This window comes from Talpa occidentalis, unplaced genomic scaffold, assembly GCF_014898055.3.
Source record: "Talpa occidentalis isolate TD23 unplaced genomic scaffold, MPIMG_talOcc4v2.1 talOcc4.6, whole genome shotgun sequence".
NCBI lineage: Eukaryota > Metazoa > Chordata > Mammalia > Eulipotyphla > Talpidae > Talpa > Talpa occidentalis.
Genome location: NW_023604972.1, coordinates 79392258 through 79414657, shown reverse-complemented (window position 1 = coordinate 79414657; position 22400 = coordinate 79392258). Strand labels below are relative to the sequence as shown.

At 36.6% G+C, this 22400-nt stretch overlaps 1 protein-coding gene across 6 annotated transcripts in view; it reads right to left on the bottom strand.

The window, feature by feature from the left end:
- RAB3C (RAB3C, member RAS oncogene family) overlaps positions 1 to 22400 on the bottom strand; it is a 300766-nt gene that overhangs the window by 217058 nt on the left and 61308 nt on the right. The window contains exon 1 of one of the 6 annotated variants that reach the window (XM_054688406.1): positions 10999 to 11264. The exons of 4 other annotated variants lie outside the window; for them this stretch is intronic. In XM_054688406.1, coding sequence (XP_054544381.1) covers positions 10999 to 11016 — 18 coding nt within the window. In that variant the 5' untranslated portion in view covers positions 11017 to 11264. Of the gene's footprint in view, positions 1 to 10172; positions 10896 to 10998; positions 11265 to 22400 lie in introns of those variants that run through there. One more of the 6 variants, XM_054688405.1, reaches the window with a different exon arrangement.

Sequence of the window (22400 nt, the reverse complement as noted above, 5' to 3'; positions counted from 1 at the left end):
CAGGTAAACAGAATGAAAAAGTAAACCCAGAACTATGTGGTATAATGACTCTCACTGGGGGAAAAACTAGCTTTTATTACTCATTTTTATGTTTCCTAAGAAATTTCATCTTTAGGGGCCTCTCCGGTTGTGCAGTGGGTTGAGCACAGCGCTGTGAAGCTGTCCACAGCCTTTGCAGCACCAGTTCGAGTCCCGGCCAGGGAGATACCCACATGGTATGGCAGACCTCCCCTGTCTCACCCGCTGCTCCCCTCAGCAGTGTTTTCAGTCTGTCTGCCTGTTCTGCTCCCCAATCTGTCTCTGGTGAATCTTTTCACCCTCCCGCACCTCTGACCTGTACCCCAGGTCTTATATAAATAAGTCTTAAAAAAAGAAATTTCATATTTAAACATTTTAAAACATTAAATATTTCCTAAAATATTAGTTTTAAATTTATTGATGAGCCAAGTTTGGATTCTTGGCACTTGGTTTGGCACTTAAAAAATACCTCCAGATATTTGTTATGAAGATTCCTTCCAAATCTTGACACCTGTCTTCCTTTATTCCATTCATGGAGGCAGGTCAGGGGGAGGGGCAAACACATGCTTTTGAGACAAAGGGAAGATCTGTACCATTCTTGAGGAGACTGTATATTAGCAGACTATGGATTTCATTTCCAGATCCACCACGTAGAATGACTGAAAGTCACTTCTCTAGTTCTAAGCTTCCCCACTTTTCATTCAAAAGCTAATAATAATACTATTAAATGTTCCTGCCAATGCACATTAATAAATGAACAGTCACATCCACAGGTGGGCTATGTTTCCATCATCTCTTTTCATCAGTCCTATCACTCAGACAGGTGTTCAGTGAATCAAACATTCAAAAGAAAAACCACCCTTTGTTGCTAACACCATAGATGAATGTCACATGAGAGCATAGTTGGCAAATGGTACTTAATGTGTTCAAGCTCTTTAAGAGTCCTGCACCTACTGCCATTTGAACAGAAATTATTTATCAGTGGTGGGTTATAAGTTTCTCTACTTAACGAGGCTCAGACATGCATCTGAGCCACCAGATGATGAACAAGGAATACTCTTTCATCTTTGATGGACTCACATTAAATGAAAGGCAGGTAGACTAATGATGAGAGAGACTCAGTGTCTCATCTTTTTATGCCTCACCATTACATCTCACAACTGCAGCACAACATGCAACACACATGGAATGTTGATGAAGTTACACTACATGCTGACCTAAAAACAAGTCTAAATTTTTTTTCAAAATATTTAAATCTTAAAGAATATATTTTCTGGTAGCAACAGAATTTAATCAGACATCCATATCAATAAACTATGTGGAAAAAACCCAAGTTTTTGAAAATTAAGCAACACACTTTTAAACACATGGATTGAAGAAAATATCACAAGGAAAGAAAACAGTCTGTAGGAATCAACTACCTCAGTACTTAGAGGGAGATTTATCATTAAACTTTTCTATATATTAGAAAAAAAAGAAATTCTTAAACTCAGTGATGTAAAGTTCTTCTCTGAGTATTCTTAGTGAAAAAGGGTCCTAAAAACACATATAGGCAATACAGTTATATTTTAGAAGCTCAAAACAGAAAGTGCAAAATAAACAATGGAGAAGTTAACAAAGGCCAAAAATGGTTATTTAAAGGCATTAAGAATATTGGTAAATAACTAGTAAGATTGCAGAGAGAGAAAAATCAAATTATCAGTAATAGGAATAGGAGCTGGTATATCACTACAAATCCTAGAGAAATTAAAGGATAATAAAGTATTTTGAACAACTTTATGTCAATGAATTTGAAAAACTAGGTGAAAACGGATTTTACCAAAATTGACCCAGGATAAATAAAAAAAAAAAAATTATGTATGCACAATTAATTTTCTCTTGCTGTTATAATGAATATTTAAAACAACACCCACTTATTTTTTATTGAGTCAGACATCTGGACACAGTGTGATGCAGTTGGGTGCTCTGCTCACTCTGCTCAAACCAAAATCAGTATGTTGGTTGGGTACAAGATTCCACTTCAAACCTAGAATGAAATCCTTTCTGATCTTTTTCTCTACTTTGGTAAGGATGAAGTAGGATAAGAGTTGTGCTCTGAGCAGACTTTGTCATCTACTTCATGGTGTTTAACCAGAAGAGAGAGCTTTCCTGGGACTCACTGTGCTCAGGACAAAAGTATTATCATTAAGTCATGTGTACAATAAAAAAACAAAACAAAACAAAACAAAAACCCTGATTTAGAAATGGGTGAAATATCTGAATAGACACTTCTCCAAAAACACACAGATGCCCAATCAATGCATGAAAAGATAGTCATAATCTCTTATTATTAGGGAAATTCAAATGAAAACCACAATGAGCACCCCTAGGAAAATAGCTATTCTCTAAAAAGACAAGAAACAACAAATTTTGGAGAGGCTGTGAGAACGGAACACTTTTACTGTTTGTGGAGAGATAAATTGGTGCAGTCATTATGGGAAACAGAACAGAGATTCCTCAAAATATAAAAAATAGAAATTTCCATTCTACCTGCTATCCCACTTCTGGGTATTTATCCCAAGAACAGGGAAACACTAATTTGAAGGGATATATGAATCCCATGTTCATCACAGCCTATTCACAGGAGCCAAGAATTGTGAATAAGCTAACTGCCCATGCAGGATGATTGGATAAAGAAGATGTGGTATATATATAGAATGGAAGGATACTCAGCTATTTTTAAAAAAGTGGAATCCTGCTGGTTACAACAACATGGATAGAGCTAGAAATACATAAAATGAGTCAGTTGAAGAAGTGGAAACTGTATGATTTCACTCATATATTATATATAGAGAAACAAAACAAATACGTAAACAAAACAAAAACAAACATTAGACTTTCAGAACAACTTTAACTTTAGACTGTAGTTACCAGAAGAGTAGAGGGGATATTGGGTAAAAACTGTCAATTATATGGTAAAGGATGGAAACTAGACTTTTGATGATGAATAAAATGTATTATATATACAGATGTTAATAACCCTGTACCCTTGAAACTGATGGTTATAAAGCAATGTTAATTGAATAAAGAAAATTTTTTAAAGAAAAAAAAAAAAGATTCTACTTCCAAGCTTGGTCAAGTTACTGGCAGAATTCAGTGGCTTTTGATTGTAGGACCAAGGTCTCTATTTCCTTGACATAGAGTCTCCTTCATCTTCAAGCCAATAATCCTCATGCTTCAAAATCTTTCATTTTCCCTACTGCCACTTCTCTCTAGCTCTAGTCAGAGAAGGTTCCTTGCTTTTACAAGCTAGATTGCAGTATCCACCAGGTGATAAGATTGGATCCAGTTGAAAATCTAGGTTAATCTCCTTATTTTAAAGGCTCCAATATTGGGCCTCCCCGGTGGCGCAGCGTTTGAGTGCTGGGTTGCAAAGCTGCCTGCGGCCTCTGCAGCGCTGGTTCGATCCCTGGCTGCTCCCCGGCCATCTGAGGATCAGAGGGGAACCCACATGGTGCACAGACCTCTCCTGCCGCCCACTGCTCCCCTCAGCAGTGTACTTCGGTCCTTCTGCCTGCTCTGCTCCCTGCTCTGGCTCTGGTGAATTCTCTCACCCTCCCGCGCTTCTGACTGTACCCAGTGCTTGTATGTATGTATGTATGTATTAATCAATCAATCAATAAATAAATCTTAAAAAAAAATAAAGTCTACAATATTAATTACATTTGCAAAGTCCCTTTCATTATGTATTGTAATTCAGTCTCATGCTATATAGAGAAGGCCACAAACATGTTAGGGATTCTATCCTGTCTACCACAAAATACTAAAGGGAGAAATAGGTAGGTAGGTAGATAGGTTGATATATAGAATAAGTAGTTGAAATATTTATAGAAATATTTATATATCAAAAACTATTAATTTGTTTTAAAAAGGTTCAACAAATACACATAGGATTCAATGGGTTCATTGATGAATTCTACCAAACACTTTAAAGTCCAAAATATACCAATCTTTTACCAAAAAATCACATAGGAAACAGAGGGGTAAAGAACACTTCTTAGCCTGTTTTATAAGGCCTGTATAACACCAATATTATAACCTTACAAAGGCATTAAAAGAAAATCATAGATCCATATCCATCACGAACCAAAATGTAAAAATCCTTAAGGAAATATAATCAAAGTGACTCCAACAGTACAGAGAAGGATAACACATCATGGCTAACATGGGTTTATCTAAGGGAAAATGGATTAATTCAAAAATCCAACAGAATAAATGAATAAACCATGTGATCATCCTAACACATGCAGGAAAGTATTTGACAAAATTTGATGTCAAAAACAAATATCTCACTAGAAATATTTGAAATTGAAAAAAGATTTCTTCAATATAAGGGCATCCTAAACTATCACCATCAACAACAATAAAACAACTACATCTAACCTCATGCTTAATGGTGAAAGATAGGAGGCTTTGCCCTTAAGACTGGGAACAAGATAAGGATGTCTGCTTATCAATTCTATTCAGCATTATACTGGATATCCTATAATGTGGAACAAGACATTGAAGTAAAAAGGGAGGTTATCAAAATGGAATAATCTGTCTCTATTCGCAAATAATGTGATTATGTAGAAAATCCTAAGGAATCTAATATAAAGTCTACTAAATATAATAAATGTAGCAATGACAGTGAAGGCAAATAGATCAAAGGAAATCCAGAACCCAGATATTCACCTATAACAATCTAGATTTTACCAAAATAAAAAATTTCATCAAAAGATACTAATAAGCATATTTAAGCCATAGACTGGCAGGAATATGAATATGAATGTATGTATGTGTGTGTGTATATATATATATATATATTTCAGTGTGACAAATAACTAGTCACAAAATTGTATAAAAATCTCTGGTATGTAAAAAATAAAAAGATAACCACTGACATGAACAGAAGGCACTAAATAGGCACTATCACAAAGGAAGATATATAAATAGTAAGCAGTGAAAATATGGTAAACATCACGCAACATCAGGAAAATAAAAATTCATATTGCAATGAGTTAGCACAAAACATACATTAAAGTGGCCAAAATTTAAAAGACCACTGGTGCTCTGTATAATTGAGGATGTAGAACCACTGGAATGTTCAAACACTGCTGAGGTATTATTACTACATTGGCTAAATATTTGTTTTTTTTCTTACAAAATTAAACATACATTTACTCTTTATTTTAGCAATTCCACTTTTAGGTATTTACCCAGGAGGGATGAAAACATAGCTTATAAAAAGATCGAAATGATAAATTTATAGCCTAATTACATTAGCCTGAAACTGAAAACTTACCTGGAAAGTCCACTAAACAGAGAATTAACTTAAAAAGTGTGGTAGATTGATACAAAGTATAATATTCATCAGTAAAACGGAATAAATATTTATTGATATATACAACAACATGTATTAGTCCCATATACATTATACTGAGGAAAAATAAGCCTGTACATCCTATATGTTTCACATAAGTTCATATTGTATATTTTACAGAACTGCATGAAGGTCTAGAACAAATAAAACTGATAGGAAAAATGTTACTTTGTCAGTGCATTAAATGGTAAAAATATTAGAAACATTCTATTTCTTTATAGAGGCATATGTGTTACACAGATCTATCCATTTATCAAAATTCATCAAATTGTTTACTTAGTATTTTTGTATTTCAATGTATATAAATATCTCAAAAACTATAAAGAAATGAAAACTACTGAGATCATTCATAATTGTAAATAAATTGAGGTGATTTAATCTACACAGATCATAGTACTTTTGGTAATAAGCTGTGGCCTACTAAGATGGCTCCTATAGAATTTTTGAACCAATTAATGAAAGAATAAAGAGGAAAAAATTAGATAACTATAGTTGACTTACACAACATTTTTTCAGGTGCTCAACTGTTTATACATAGTAAATTGAACGACTTTGATGACAAGGACAGTCCCAGAGAGGGGAAAAATCCCTAAGATAAAAATATATTTTCTCCTTAGAATATTAGGCTCAGGAAAGGAATTTCCAGTTCCATTGTAAATTTAGAATGGCAGGGGGAAATTGAAATACACCATTTAATAAATTCACAACTTCTTCTATCAAAGAAGTAGAAATGGAAAACCTTTCTTACACCAGGGTTTATTATTACTATAGACTAATTCTCTTCTCTATCCTCTGTTTTCCTCTACAGAAGAACAATGACTACTTTGGGAAATTGTTCCAGTAGAATAGGAAAGCTCTTATGTCTCCAAAGTCAATTAGTTTTTCTTTCTGTAAGTGATGAGGAGCAAATGTGCATTTCTTATAAAGACAAAGGGATCTTCACCAAGGCTGGAAATGGTTATGAATTCACCAATAATTAAAGGAAAGAATTCCATGTATTTTTTCATAGTCAAATGAAACAGTGACATTTGGACTTTAATCCTTTTTAAGTTGTTTTTGTACTAATCCTGGCTGTATCTATGGGTTTTTTACCTTAATTCATCTTCAGCCTACATCTATACCCTTTCTTCAATTCTCATTTTAATTGGCACTCTGCTTGATGCTTTGGCAAATGTTTTTCTTTTAAGTTTCCTAAATAGAATATTCTACACTTAGGAGCTGACCCAGAAAACTATGGGCACCAAATTAAAGATTAAGCATTTAATCAGAAATAATGAATTGCACTTTGGTCCTGCAAGAAATAACATATTCAGAGCCTCTCTGGTGGTGCAAGGGGTTAAGACACAATGTATGAAGCTATCTGCAGCCACTACAGCACGAGTTCAATCCCCAGCCAGGGAGCTACCCATATGGCACAGCAGACCTCTCCTGACTCACCCACTGCTCCCCTCAGCAGTGTATTTCAGTCAATCTGCCTGTTCTGTTCCCCACTCTGTCCCTGGTGAATCTTCTCACACCCCACACGTCTGGCCTGTACCCCAGTTCTTGTATGCATAAATAAATAAATCTTTAAAAAAAGAAATAAATTCAGAAGACAAAAAGCATATCATTTTTAAATCAGTACTTCTCAAATATTTGGTGTAGTATACACAAGTTTATTTCAATAACAGAAGACAGAGATTATTTTTCTTTCTTCTGAACCAAATGGATGACTCAAATTATAAAAATAATTCCCTCATTCTTTACACCAACCTTGTCTTCTTGGAGAACCCAAAATAACAGAGGACAGAATACAGGCTTTCTAGACAGAGATCTGGAAGTCTTGACTCTGCCATGCTGAGCAAGTTACTGAATCTTAAAATGCTCCTGTTACCTTCCTTCTTGCTTGTTCTTAGGATATAGAGACCTCTAGAATTGTTTTATAGTTTATACACACATACACCCATGGATAACAGTGACTTCTAGAATTGTTTTATATTTTACACACATACACACACACGCACATGCACACACATGCACACACACACACATGCATGCGAGACCCAAATGCAAGGCACAGTACTTGGCACAAACAAAGCACTAATAAAACTAGAATTTGTTCAATCTGGCTCCCAAATGAAATAACAATTTATTCATCAGACAGAGTCTTGCCCTCAAGTCATGAGCACTGCTATTCCCCAATTCATTTGGCCTTCACAATTTATGAATGCACTGAATTAGAAACACAAAATGACCATCTTCCACATTAAATTTCTAACCCATCATTTGGAACACTTACCAAATGCTACTCTGGCTAGTTAGTTACAAAAGAAATATAAGCATAAAAGACTATCATTGTACATTATTATAATCTACAAAAAAATTATTATCCCTCATTTTGTACTAGTTCAGAAAGAAAAATTCTTCAGAAAATATACATATATCAAAGACAACTACCCTGAACAGTACACCACTTATTTATATAGGCACATCAAGTATTTTAAATGACATTACGTAATTTTTAAAAGGCTTCTTTGATTAAGAAAATATGGTAAGTAAATTAGGAAATGAACAATTTAATTTAAAAGCTTGTTTTGTTTCACATCAACAAATAAACCAAATATTTTCCAATGGAGAAAAGAATCTCTTTGGCATAATAAAAGTACAGAATGAGGTTTTGCTTGTGACTCATTTTCCAGAAACCTAAGTACAATATTTGGGGGCATATATTTAAAGTGGTGATATGATTCAGTCTTTAAATGTAAAAAAGAAGACATGTTGGCCATTTATTTTGTTGTATTTTCATATATCAAAGTCACATGTAATGTGATTATGATTCAGAAGTATGGGTTTAGAGACATTACTTGGCAACAACATATAAAGCAGGTTTAAAGTTTTTATTCCTCCTAACATTAAATATGTGTGAAAACCTGATAGTAGTAAAGAGAGGGGGACCATAACAATTGACTTATTAAATTGAATCAATGAATGTGTCACTTGATATGCTTGAGAAAATGTTCTTTGATTTCTTAAAATGTGCATGTTATTCATGATATCATTTGGGCATTTAAATTTTAAGAATTTAGTGCAATGAATAAAATAAAGCATTAATACAAAATAACTCCATTCACAAGCAAACTCATTTTATATTACTGAATTTGCATTAACTCTGCATTAAAGTTCTTACTACTAAATGGGAATACAGTGCCTACTCCACAGTAGATATGAAATACTTTAAAATAGAAGGCATTAATTTTATACAGTTTGGTAACATTGTGATGTCCCTTGTGAACATTCTATGCAAACATAATTTAAAATGCAGTGTGGTTAATTTTTCAGTAATTCACTTTGACAGATTTGGTACATACATAGGTTGACTTTAAATACTAACAATCTACTTTTAAAGTCCACTGTCAATGTTCACTAATAATCAAATATGATTAATTTAGTCAGTTGGCTCCTGGCACTATCTTCAGTAATGAAAAATTATCATAAGCCAATATATCTTGATTGCAACAGCCTATACCTTTATTGCCCAGATTCTTCTCACATCAGGTCTATAATGAAAAGCTAAGTCACAAACAGAGATAGTAGAAGGGACACAATGGGACCACTGTTCTCTGGAACAAACCAAATTCTCAATAACTCATAAGGTAATTTGAGGGCTTTCATTACATAATCCTTCAGCAAACAAATTCCACAGATTATTTTCATTTAACAGTTCAGTCAGTGTATATCTTCATAAACTTAATCCATAAAATAAATTAAAAGTAAATCAAAGCATATGTTTAAAGTCTTAGATTCATGGAGAAAACAGCTGAAAAACATTTAAGCAAAAATTAAAGTGTTGTTGGTTTGGCAGCAGGGGTGGGTTCTCAAGATAGATAACCCGTTTCAAATGGTGTGTTCCAGTCTCCTCTCAACCCCATTCATAAAGTGCCTTTCTGTTATGCAATGGGATCACTCTGCTTGGTTAATGAACACAGGCTGATGTTTAGCATTCACTGGTTGTACATACAAAAGAGAAAGCATCATTCATCTTAAAAACAAAACTTAAGCAAGATGCTTAGGCAGAAGTAGATTTGCAGTGAAGTCATTTGCATTTCTAAAAGAAAAAAAAAGCAAATCTAATAATGTGACTTAGAACATACAATAAATGTACACATCACTTCGGAAAGCTCAGCGGGAGGTCCTGGAAAGGAAGGAATAAACCAGTTCTGTGGACAATGATAAAGGGCTGTCATACCTCTGGAATAAGCCAAGCCGCAATGTATTTTCTACTTTCGTTGATAATACCAGGACCCTAAACGAAGAAAGGGGACTTTGGGTCGCCTAGCATTGGATTCTTCTTACCTAAAATTCTTACCCAAGCGGGATCCGCTCTATCGCGATTCCAATATAGCTCAGCAATCACAAAACTGGTCTTGAGTCGGTGCGCTTGTACCGTGATCACAAATCAGAAAACCCAAGAGGTAAAATCAATGCCAACAGGAGATCACACGATCCTCTGACTTTTGTTTGCTCGGGTTTATATTTTCAGCAGACACACTTAGCTTCCTGGGGAAGCCTAAAAGATAATACCCCTATCCCTCAACAAGACAGTCCCAAACACAACCACACGGAGTGTACAGGAACCCAATTCTGTCCCCAGGACCAAGTCAGAATCTCATCTTCCCAGGTAGCCGCCTACATCCTCCCTTAGGCACAGTTTGGAGCGAGGGAAAAAACATTTCTCTCCATTCTTCCCGAGGCCACACTTTCTGTACAGACCCACCTGCATGGGAGCTTCGTGTCTCATTGTTCGCAAAATGTCCTTTCTCACTGGCTTGGACAGTGGTGGCCCGGGTGCCTGGTCAAGCGTGCACAGCCCGCGCGCTCCGCGCTCCACACGCTGCACTCTCGGGGTACGCTAACCGGCTCCAACATCAGCACCGGAGCTGTCCCTTCCTGGAGCCGCACACGCGTACTGGCCGCGAGCCCCGTACTCTCCTGGGAATTGTAGTCTCCGCCAGTCGCGCTTCCCCGCAAACTGTGGAAGAGTGAACTACATCTCCCGACAAGCCAGCACACAGAGGCTGCCTACTCCCGTCGCAGACCCGGCCGCCAAGCCTCCCTTCGCCTCCTCTGGAATCGCTGTTAGTGGTTACCGCTCTCGGCTTATTTCCCCAAGAGGAGCAGGCAAAAAAGTGACCACAGCTCATCTCAGCTGGATTTTTTTTTTCTTTGCTATCGATACGCCTTTCGAAGCTAACTTGTGATTTCATGGTTGGAAAAAGCATTACCTTGTGCTAATTGCCAATACAAATGAAGCCTGTGCTGCGTTCTGGGACTCCATCATACACCTCTCTATCCCGAATTGGGAAAGTTTGATACATTTCCCTAGGCAGAGTGGGGTGGTATTACAATCTCATTCAACAAACGCGGAAGAGAAAGACGGTAAATGGCACACAAATAAAGAAAGTGGTCTATTCACAATTGCATTGAGATAGCGCGCACACACGAGCGCGCGTGCGTGCACACACGCACACGCACACACACACAAAGTCAAAGCAAGATTTTGCTCACAGCAACCAGAGGAACTACTCTCTTCTCCTGCTTACCTTTCCGTACAGCTCCATGGCAACTCGAGGTTCTGAAATCCTCAAGTAATTCCTCCTGCTACAAATGAGGATAGGGTCTTGCGTAGAAAGCGGGGTTAAAATAAAGCACAACACAATGGAAGGGCTGGGGGTGGCGGCTGGCGGAGGGAGAAATGAGGGACGGGAAGAGGACAGCTGATAGAGATAGATGGCTTCTTCCCCCAGAGAGAAAGCGTGGAGTCTTCAAGGGGCAGCTGCAGAGAAAGGACTGAGAGTCTCTTAGGAAGTGTCAGGGGCCCGCTAGCGCTGGGCGGCCCCTCCCCAGACCCTCCCACAGGCACCTTGTACCGTCATTAGCGCACACTGTAGCTGCTGGCCACGAACTCGAGAGCTGATAGGGCACTGGGTTATTTACCCAAAGCAAGTCACATAAAACGAACACGTTCATCATTCGAACTCAAAAGCACCGTCACACAATGAGATAGAAGATGTCCATTAAGCTGTCCTATCCTTTTTAAGAACTGTCATTCCTTACATTAAGTACTCCTCCCAGTCTAGTTTAAAATCGACTTGATACCCCCAAACTGTACTTTTATTCTACTTATCTTTTCCACTTGATTGTCAAATATTTGTGTCTATCCATGTTCACTGTACCTAGCTAAGAGTAAAGGTTAATCAGTCCAGCTACGATCCCTGTCTTCTACATGCAGTGAAAATGATGCTATTGGAGGCTGAGTAGAAAAGGAAGGAACTTGATATTGGCAGAAATGTTTGTACTTAAGAACTTAAACAGCTTGGGACTTCATTGCATTAGGCAAAACAAAGGTTCTGATATTTAAATGTGCTTAAGAATCTCTTGGGGGAGTTTTAAAAATTCGTATTCTCAAGGCATGAACATTAAGATTCTGATTCACCAGATGTAATGAGAAGCCTTATAGTTAGCATTTTAAACCAACACTCCAGCAGTTCTGATACAAGTGGCCTTGTGTCATAATTTGAGAAACTCTGCCATAGAAGAGTTTACATGTAAGATTTTTTCAAAGACTCAGACTTGAAAATTTTCATAATATTGATTCAATACTAACACAACAACAATGTAATTGGTATGTCCTGTTAATTTTAATCTTTTTGTTGTTTGTAAAGAAATCTAAAATTTGTCTTCCAAACTTGCAGTTGATGTGAAAGTGATGCAGTATCATCTACATAAACTGCTTTTATAATTACTCAGAAAGTACATTTAAAAATATTACTCAATAGTTGGGGTTATATGTGATAGTTACAGCAATTTCATTTAAATTAGCTAATAAATAAAATTAAAAAGTAAAAGAAAATCCAATTTTTGGACTATCATCATCTGAAATTCTCAGAATTCAGTCTGATATGACAGAACATACTTAAATATTACAAATGTTGAAGTATTAAAAATTTACTATTCTTTGAGAAGTTCATGCCTTCTTAACATTTTATTAAAATGATATCTCTCCTCAGTTTTCCAGTATGTCTTTTATTTGTGAAATAACCCATTAAAATTGAGTTTAAAAAACAAAGTTACAGATGGTTTTTAGGAACTCAAAAACCATCTCTTTCTCGTGTTTTCATTGGGAATTTAAGTGACTTATGGGGTCGGGGGTTGGGGATGGCAGGTAACTAGCCAGGGATCAGCTACATAAACAAAAGTAGTCTGGAACTGATTACCTCCCTAAAGTCAGAACAGAAATATATAGCTTTGTTTGAAATCAGGCCACCATCTATGAATGTCATTCCCAAGACACCAGATGACTGCTCTTACACCCACATTGTGACACCTCAAAGAAAGGATGAAGAAGGGTATTGCCCCAACATTTTGAATAACCACTGTTCCTATATTACCTTGTCTAGTGCCTGATCTTATCATTATCTCATTCTAAGGGAAGCTGGGAAATGTAGCCCTTAATCTGGCTAAACATGTGCCCTGCTGAAAACGGAATTCTGTTCCAAAGCAAGATGGAAAAATAACAGTCGTCTCTACCACAGGACATCAGGGGGACTATAAGATCAACCTTGATGCTCTTTTCCTTTTGCAATTTTACTAAAATGTAAATGTCTAACTATGTAGAAATTTATCTGTTTTGAAGGATCTCTATGATTTAACAATAGTCAAAAACTTACAATCAAGGGATCATCTAAAAGCTAGTATATGCTGGCTCCTGTTGAATAAACAGGAAAGAGGGAAATTTTTTTATATATCATATGAATCTAGGGTTAAGAATCAGTATTTAAAATATTTTTAAAGGCAGAATTTGGTTAACAGAAGGCAAAGGAGCCACATGTGAATGGAACATGATGCACTTCGCTAATTAGACTAAAAGCAGCTTCAAAGGGCCTATTCAGAAGGACACTTGCTTAGGATCATACAGTTCACTAGAAGGACAGCTGGGATGAGAGAATTCTTAAATCTTTGTCTTTGAGTTAGTGTTCTTTTCACTGTCCCACATCACTGTTCATTATTGATTGGCTTTTTACTACTATAGGTGTATCTGACATTTACAAGTATTCACTTTGTTGTTCTTATTAATCTAGTTCATTCTTTGTTACTGACAGTCCATGTCTCTCTTAAGTCTATTAAACAGTATTAAGTTCTGTCAAGTAGGGGCAAATGGGGATAATTTTCTTGGCTAAAATAGACCCAAGAAGAAGAACAATAATTATTATTTAATAATGATGATGTTGTTAACTCAAAAATAGCAAAAAGGTATTTTGTTTTGACCACTGTCATTATTTGTTAGGACTTACACTGAAAAATGAGTGTGATTTGGTATGGGAGATAAGGATGCCCCTGAGGATTCACTTACTTCCTAATGCAAACCTGCCTCAAACCCACAGCACAAGAATGTGGCTGGATGTCTAATCCCAGACTGTTTCTAGTACCATTTCCAATCAAGCAGGAGAATTTTCTATCCTGTGCCCAGTTATCATGGTCTGACTTTGCAGTCAGGACTGTTTTTGATTTCAGCTTTTGTGCAGCATCCATATCTACAAATGTTGTTGATTGTTTCAAGTTCTCTTGGGAAAATATTAAACATCTCCATGATGTTACTGATTTCTTCTTAATTAAAAGGAAACATCATTTTAACTCACTCCTGCTTATAATGTTTTCAGTCTCATACACAATATATGTAAGGTACTTTGTAAAAAAAAAATAAGTGTATTCCAATTGAATGAAGAGAAAGTGAAAGTTTTCTCCCATAATATAAATATACTATTAATGACAGCTACACTTTCTTCAACACCTACTTTGTCCACTTTATTCCATCTAATTGTCAACATACTTCACGGTACTTTAACCTTATTTTATAAAGGAGATTAATAGAGAGGTTAGGTATTTTGCTTACAAATACCTAGCTGATAAGATATTGGATTTAAAGCTCAAAGGCTTAAGGAATTCAAGGATTTAAAGCTCAAGATTATCTGATTCCAATTCCTAGACTCCTCTCTATAATTTTTCTCCTACATAAAAGGTAATATTAAAAATTAATGTTACTTTCAAAAATAATATGTTCTATAATATCTTACAAAGAAGTTTCACTGAACTTTGTTAATTGTTGAACTTTGTTAATTTGTTGTTAATCTTGCTTGAGAATAAAGATATTAGGTATCCTGTCATGGAATTACTAGGTTATATCTTTTCATGTAACACTTTTTAATTTAAAAACTGTCAACATTCTCAGATAAATACAGATTCATTTGATTCACTAGAAGTTTTGTTAAGGAATTTGTCCAAAATTCAGATCTCTTGATGAATGGTATATATTACATTTTCAACTCATAGAAGTCAGTTTTAGAACCGTTTAAAAAGAAAAAGATAACAGGCTCCAAATGGCATCATGCTCGGCCTCCAATGGGACTAATACCTGGGCTGACTTAATACCTAGCCTAATTGCAGTTTCATCTCTCACAAAACTGTAATTTTTATACCAATCATTCTGGAACTTCCTGAATGGCACTGGTAAGGTGATGTGCATAAAATCTCCCTGCCCTTTCCTAAAGGAAGATGGTTTTGCCTGGAAAACAATTCTTTCTAATCATTCTTTCCTTTGCTAGTAACCTGTCCCATCCTCCATCTGATTATAAATACTTTCAATGTTGTGCCAGCCCACGAAGTACCTTTCTACTTGCTAGATGGGATGCTACCTGATTCATGACTCCTTGCAATAAAGCCAGTGAGAGCAGTAATTTTCTTCTGTTGAATTTTAATTTTCAACAGAAAAAAACCACAATTTTAATTATTCAATTATGAGAAGAGGTGAGAAGTACTAAACATTTCATACAAAGTACTTATTAAGCTACAGGTTTCAGACCGGTATAAAGATTAAGTGACACACATCTTTATTAAGTTACAGGGTAACGCCAAAGAGACATCATTATCATCTTTAAAAATAATTCCACTCCTGGGTGCCTCCCCGGTGGCGCAGCGGTTGAGCGCTGGGTTGCGAAGCTGCCCGCAGCCTCTGCAGCGCTGGTTCAATCCCTGGCTGCTCCCCGGCCACCAGAGGAGGGTCCCACATGGCGCGCAGACCTCTCCTGCTGACCGCTGCTCCCCTCAGCAGTGTACTTCGGTCCTTCTGCCTGCTCTGCTCCCCGCTCTGGCTCTGGTGAATTCTCTCACCCACAGCCCCCCCACCCGCGCTTCTGTCTGTACCCAGTGCTTGTATAAATAAATAAATACATCTTTAAAAAAAAAATAATTCCACTCCTGGGTATTTACCCAAATGACACAGAAACAGTAATTCCAAAGGGCACCTGCATGCCTATGTTTATAACAGCACCATTTACAATAGCTAAACTATGAAAACAACCCAAATGCCCAAAAACAGATGACTGGATCAAGAAGATGTGGTATATATACACAATGGAATATTACTCAGCAATCAAAAAAGATAAACACATGCAGTTTGCAGCAACATGGATGGAGCTAGAAGGGATCATGTTCAGCGAAATAAGTCAGAAAGAAGAAGAAAAATACTGGATGGTCTCACTCATAGCAGGAATTTAGAAAACCTAAATAAGAGACCAGGAAAAAGACTAATCAATGCAAAGTAATAATCAAAATCAACAAGCAGGGCCTCCCCGGTGGCGCAGCAGTTGAGTGCTGGGTTGCGAAGCTGCCCGCGGCCTCTGCAGCACCAGTTCAATCCCCAGCTGCTCCCCGGCCACCGGAGGAGGGTCCCACATGGCGCGCAGACCTCTCCTGCCGCCCGCTGCTCCCCTCAGCAGTGTACTTCGGTCCTTCTGCCTCCTCTGCTCCCTACTCTGACTCTGGTGAATTCTCTCACCCTCCCGCGCTTCTGACTGTACCCAGTGCATGTATAAACAAAACAAACAAACAAACAAATAAATAAAAACATGCCCCTATTAAAAAAAAAAAACTTAAAAAAAAAAAACCAAAATCAACAGCAACTATAAACCAGAGACACACTACAGGGGGGAATTAGGGATGGGGAGAGGAAAAACTAGAGTCAAAATAAGGGGAGGGGGTGCAATTGCATGGGGAATATAACCAAAATGAAAATGCATACATTGTACAAAGATGAAAAATGATGTAAGAATTATATAAAATAAAATATTAAAAAAATAATTACTATTGTAATACAATTACAAAGTTTGAAACATTTTAATAATAACTGACCTAACTATGTAGAGCTCTGGTATTCAACTTTCTACCCCTAGGCTTCTGACCTGTTGAAAGAGAGCCAATTCAACATATTATCTCTGGGAACATAGAGTAGCCATAAACAGCATCTTACAAGAATTGCAACAGTGTCTACTGCACATAGAGGCTGGGAGGCGGGGAAGTACATGTTGGTACCCACCCAGAGTACCAGTGAGAATCATCCTGCATGCCTTCAGTAGCTTAGGGTCTGAAGTTACCAGTCTATGGCCCTATACTAAGCATGCATCTTAGAGCCAACTTCAGCTGCTAAGGAGGATGAGGCTTATAACAAATATCTGTGTCCTGAACTTCCATAGCATTTATAAACTGACTTGTACACTAAGACGAGATCTTGCAGTTAATCAAGCTCAATTCTCCAAGAAATAGATCCCAGAAAAGTAAAATGAACTGCTTAAAGCTCCACAGAGCATCCAATGCTATGCAAGTACTAGAAATACAAGCTCTGACAAGTACTAGAAAAGAGACTATTGTCAAAGAATGTTGCATTTTATTAATATACTCAATTTTTACGTGTATCAATTTTTATTTAATTATTTTTAGGCTTACATCCTATAATTTAAAATGGAGAGCCAAAGACACCATCCTCATCTTCAAGGAGGCTCCAAACTAGTTCAAGAGACTAGATATATAGGCAGGGTACAGCAGAAAACAGGCTTTAATGGCAGAGATAACACAAGGCAGATTGAGATTAGCTGTCTTCTCACTCTTATCATTAGTGACTGCTCTAAAGATTTATAGGAGAGAGTAATCAGTTCAAGGATATTCTGAAGAGAAGTAATTGCAAAGGCAGAATAAGGGATATAAACTAGGAGACCTTTGTCTGCAGACAAAGAAATCAAGAGTCAAGGATGGGTAAATGATTCAACTAACATCACACTAATTAGTAACAGAGCCAGTACCAACTTACAATTTACATGACTTTAAGACCAGAAATCTTTGTAAATACATCACATTTCAAAAACTACTATTTTGGACTTGAAAGGTTATATGCTATCTCATAATTTGACTGGACATTTGCTCAAAAAACATGGAATACCGCAAATTAGATCAGAAGTAAAAATCTCCAGAAAGATATTTGATCCAATGGTTTTAGTTACCTCTTCTTTTCTGGTTGAGAAACAGTGTATAAGAGTTGAAGTATTGAAAACAGCCCCCCAAATTGAAACCCATGCCCAAAATAGGCTTGTACTTTTTCTGATGAGTCTGTTAACCAAATCGGTTTTCCAGACTGGGTAGTTAAATTAGATAATGTGTGATCCCTTTGCTATAATAATAAGACTAACCTATTTTTCCCAAGTAATTATATCTCCCAGGTAAGGAAAATAGCACCCCGGATGCAGCCTTTGTCCATGAGGCAGTCCCACATCAGAAAGGTCTGACTACCTGCCCCCATACGGACAAGAGCCTTCACATCAACCAACTCTGCATTCCATTCTCGTGTGCAGTTTGCCCTGTGATCACCTGCCAAGTCTTCACTCCTGTGCTCCTGACCCAATCTCCAGCCAATCAATTCAACTTTTGTTCTCCCAATGATTTTAAGCTATTTTATGCATACGAGTCTAATTTTTATTTTCTCAAATGCTGTATTTCAAGCTGATGAAGGTGCTTTCCTGGTAAACAAATTTTTGGAAGCCTGAAAATTGCATTGCAGGTATAACTAGAGGTAGGACTACCTTGGTGTGGGACGAAGGGTGACCAACCATTTCAGTTTGCTCAGGACTTAGGTCATCTCAGGATAGAGGATTTCTAGTGCTAAAACCAGGAAAGCCCAGGCAAACTGGGAAGAATTGATCCTACCCTACTGGGAAATGGAAAACAAACATTTATAAGCTTCTTCTCTGCACGGTGCTATGCCTGTAAACCTTGGCTAAGGTTGTTAGTGCTGCAGAATGTAATTTCTGATCTCACTTTTTCAACCTTTGACTAATGGAACATTATGTCTCAGTAGAAGAGCACTCAGCCTGTAAATAGTAGCCAGCCCAGCCTGAGAATTCATAGGCTCCATCCATTTATGTTGCTTTTAGCATACCACAAATTTGTTCTCTCAAATTCACCTGTTATGCCTTGTAACAGAACCATAAGAACTCCCAGGCAGAGAGTTTTCCCTTCAGATGTTTCATAGGAAGTGTTTTTGTGACTGTTGGTTTGTTGTTCTTAAATCTCAGAAATAACTTGGAAAGAATTACTTTCATCCCTTGGAGGAGATATTCGGTTGAAATGTGGCATTCACACACAAATACCTCAGTACTATGTGAATGAAACCCAAGTGCACTGAATTTCAGCTCAATTTACTCTATTATTTCTTTTCTGGGTTCCTTGTTTTTGCCTGCAGAAAAGGGGTTGGTGGGTGACAGAACAAAAATAAAAATTATGCAATATTTTGAGGAATTGATTTTCATCTTCAGGAAATGAGGTAGATGAAATATGTAATGTCATAAGTACTCTCCAGTCTAATACTCAAAGCCAGGAGAGTGCCAGCCACTCTTTCATTAGCTTGGAATCTACAAAATGATTTTAAGATTAACGCATGCAGCTCAAATGATTTTCTGGAACAGCAGGGATACTGATACACAAGAAAAAATTTTACCCCCCATGAGTTTTGCTTGTGAATGATTGCAGTTTAGATTGCAGCCTATCTGTTGTCTCATTGTGGCACACAAGAGACAAAGGCAAGCCTACGTCATTCTTTACAGGCAGAAGTCGACTCGAGCATTTAATAGCTGGCTTTTCCGAAGAGTATATAAGCTTTCTGCACATTTCATTTTATCATTTTTTCCTCACTCAAACTCCAAAAGGTAGATATTATGATGATTCTTGTTTATAGATGAGGAAATCAACTGAAGCATGGGAAGTTGAAAGTTTGCTTTTCTATAAGCAAAATCAGGTGGTGAGACCCTAGAGCTATATGCTGATACACCATGCCACAGCCTGTCACATGAATAATTACTTGCACCCTTTTATGATGAGAACAGGTGTGCATGATAGTTCTTGAAGTTCTTGGGTAATTTTATACAACATTAAAGAGGTAACTTTAGTTTTATAACTAAAAAAAAATTCTGAGCTTCTTAATTAAAAAAAATTACTCCCAAGCTAGTACACAAATTACCAATTTTTCTCATTAGGGCTATATTTAGATATCAGATCTCACAGAGTCTCCCTAGAAATTTTTAGCCTTACTTTTGCAATGTAAATTTTGAGGACTGAAAATTGTCAATGAAAAAGAAAATGAAAATAGAAACATGTGGAATATGATTTTTAGAATATATGTATATGTATTTATACAGTTAATATTTCCTGAGATTCTGTAGGCTTATAGTATACAGAGAGCCCATGTGTCCCATTTTAATATTATGCATGCTTATTCTATACAAAAAAATTTCCCTTTTATAATTTTGCAACTTTGATTTAAATCCTTTCAAAGTGAAAGATGGTATCATAAAACTTTTGAAGAAAAAAGTTACAAAGTGATGATCCATGGTATCTTTGTAGCAACTATGATAAGCACAATTGTAACAATTCTTACTTTATAGATGAGGTACAAAAACAAAGGTAACATAAACTGCCTAGATGCATCTCAAACAAATGGAAGTCAGTTTTGTAAAAACAGCAATGATTTATGCAGGGTAACAACCATCTGCAGAAATACAGGGGCATTTCCTGGGTCATCACTCCAGCACTTGAGTTGCTATGGAAACTGAGCAGTTCCACTCTTGTAGAAATAAATGTTACCACTGAAAATAAGTCACTCAATAACATGAGCATAAACATCCACCAAGGTCTTGAGGCCCTTTCTTTAGTAACATTAGTCTCCTATATCTAATCCTACATCTACATAAAATTTTCAATGATGCTGGAACTCTTCCAAAATAATTGAATTTATTTGCATGAAAAGAATAATAATACTCATCATAGATTTTTAACCAGGATGATTCACCTTGCAGCAGGGTGGTCCTGCCCAACTGAAACAGAAATCTGCTTGTCATCATTAATAAGTTAATAAGAAGAATGTTCCCTATACTATGGGAGTATCTACCATTTATCAATCACTTGCATGTTGATCAGGTCAAGGTATTAAGGCAACTCTTTAGGTGCTATTTTTAATTATGTTATGTACTTCTAGGGTGAGGGTCAGTTTAGGAAACATTTATAGCTGGGTTCTTCCTATAATGATTCATAAACTTTTACAGAATACATCGCAAGGGTCTTTTGGTATTGTTGCATTAACCATTTATTATAACATTGTTGTTTCTTATTAATTCTCTTATAACTGGTGGCTATAATCCTGGTGAGAAAACTGGTATTTATATAAACTGATAGGTTTTAAAACAATACCTTCAGATTTTACTTTATGGCACCAGGAGAGTCTGAAAATAAAGCAGAAAGTAATCATTGGGATCAATACTTATTATTTTGTTTTCAAAAGGAAAAATCTGCTTTATGGCAAAAAGATAGTGGATTCCTAGAAAAATCACAATGCCCACTATAGATAGTCTGAGAACCAATCTCATACTCAGACAAACCAATATTTAAAAAAGCAACAGAAATATCACTGAAGTCATGAATCATAAAGATTTACTAAGTAGCTATTTACTGCAAATCAGGAGGTTATCAAGCTGATTCTATAGCATCAAAATATCTGAATGCAAGTTTAGCTACTCCATTTTCAAATTGAAAAATATTGACTAGACTTTGCTTTTTTGTGAGTCTTTATTTTCCTGTCTGCAATATAGTTCAACCTAGTGCAGAACTGTTTTTGAGTGTTATGTCCTGGTAAAGGGTTATACTGCTGGAACTGATGGTCAGCACAGTGGGATGGACTGGAATAAATTTGGACAAATTATTGAATTAAGACTGTGTCCTTGTCTGTAAGATATAAATTCTGTTAATAGCCAACTCATAGGACTTTTTTAGGGTTGAAAGAAAGGATGTATATGAGTGAAAACTTGTTTCAACCTATAAAGCACATGCTAGCCAGACCTTACGACTACACAAAGGGAGCATATCTACAAGTGAAAAACATATTGATATCTTTGGATCCCAACTGTTTTTCACATCTACACGTGACTTGTGGAGAAAAACTATCCTACAGAAGATCATGCTGTAAGTCATGCTTTTAATTTGTTTTAAAAACTAATGCCTGCTCTTTTGAAGGCTTTCCTCTTCTCCCATTAGATACAGCAGGGTTGCTCCAGATTATATCTTGGTTTCTTTTCTTCTGTCACTTTATTTTCTTCCCAGGCATCTTATTCATACTCACAGCTTCAATTTCCAAATGTTGCTTCCTAAGATCCATGCTTTGAGCCCAGGACTTTCCTGACCTTTAGACCTTGAGACTGACCAACAAATATCTCCATCTGTCTGTCCCTTTAGTAGATCTAAAGTGTCCTTCCCTGCCCTACACTTGCTCATTGCTCTGTGTTCCAATCTTTGTGAACAATTACACTATTCACCTAGTTGCTGAGATGAGAAACTTCATCTTGTCGTTGACTTTTAAATCTCTATAATTCCTCAACTACAATCAACACAGTGTCCTTTCTGCTATTTAGAGAGCTCTCCAATCAAATCCTTCTCTCCATTTCCCAATGCTTCCATCCAGAGTAGCTGACCATCATCAGTCACTTGAATTATTTCTTCTACTCCTAAGCCTCCATTTTCTCCCAATCCATCCTGCATACTGTGTCCTGAACCCTTCCTGAAATCCAAAGGATCAACT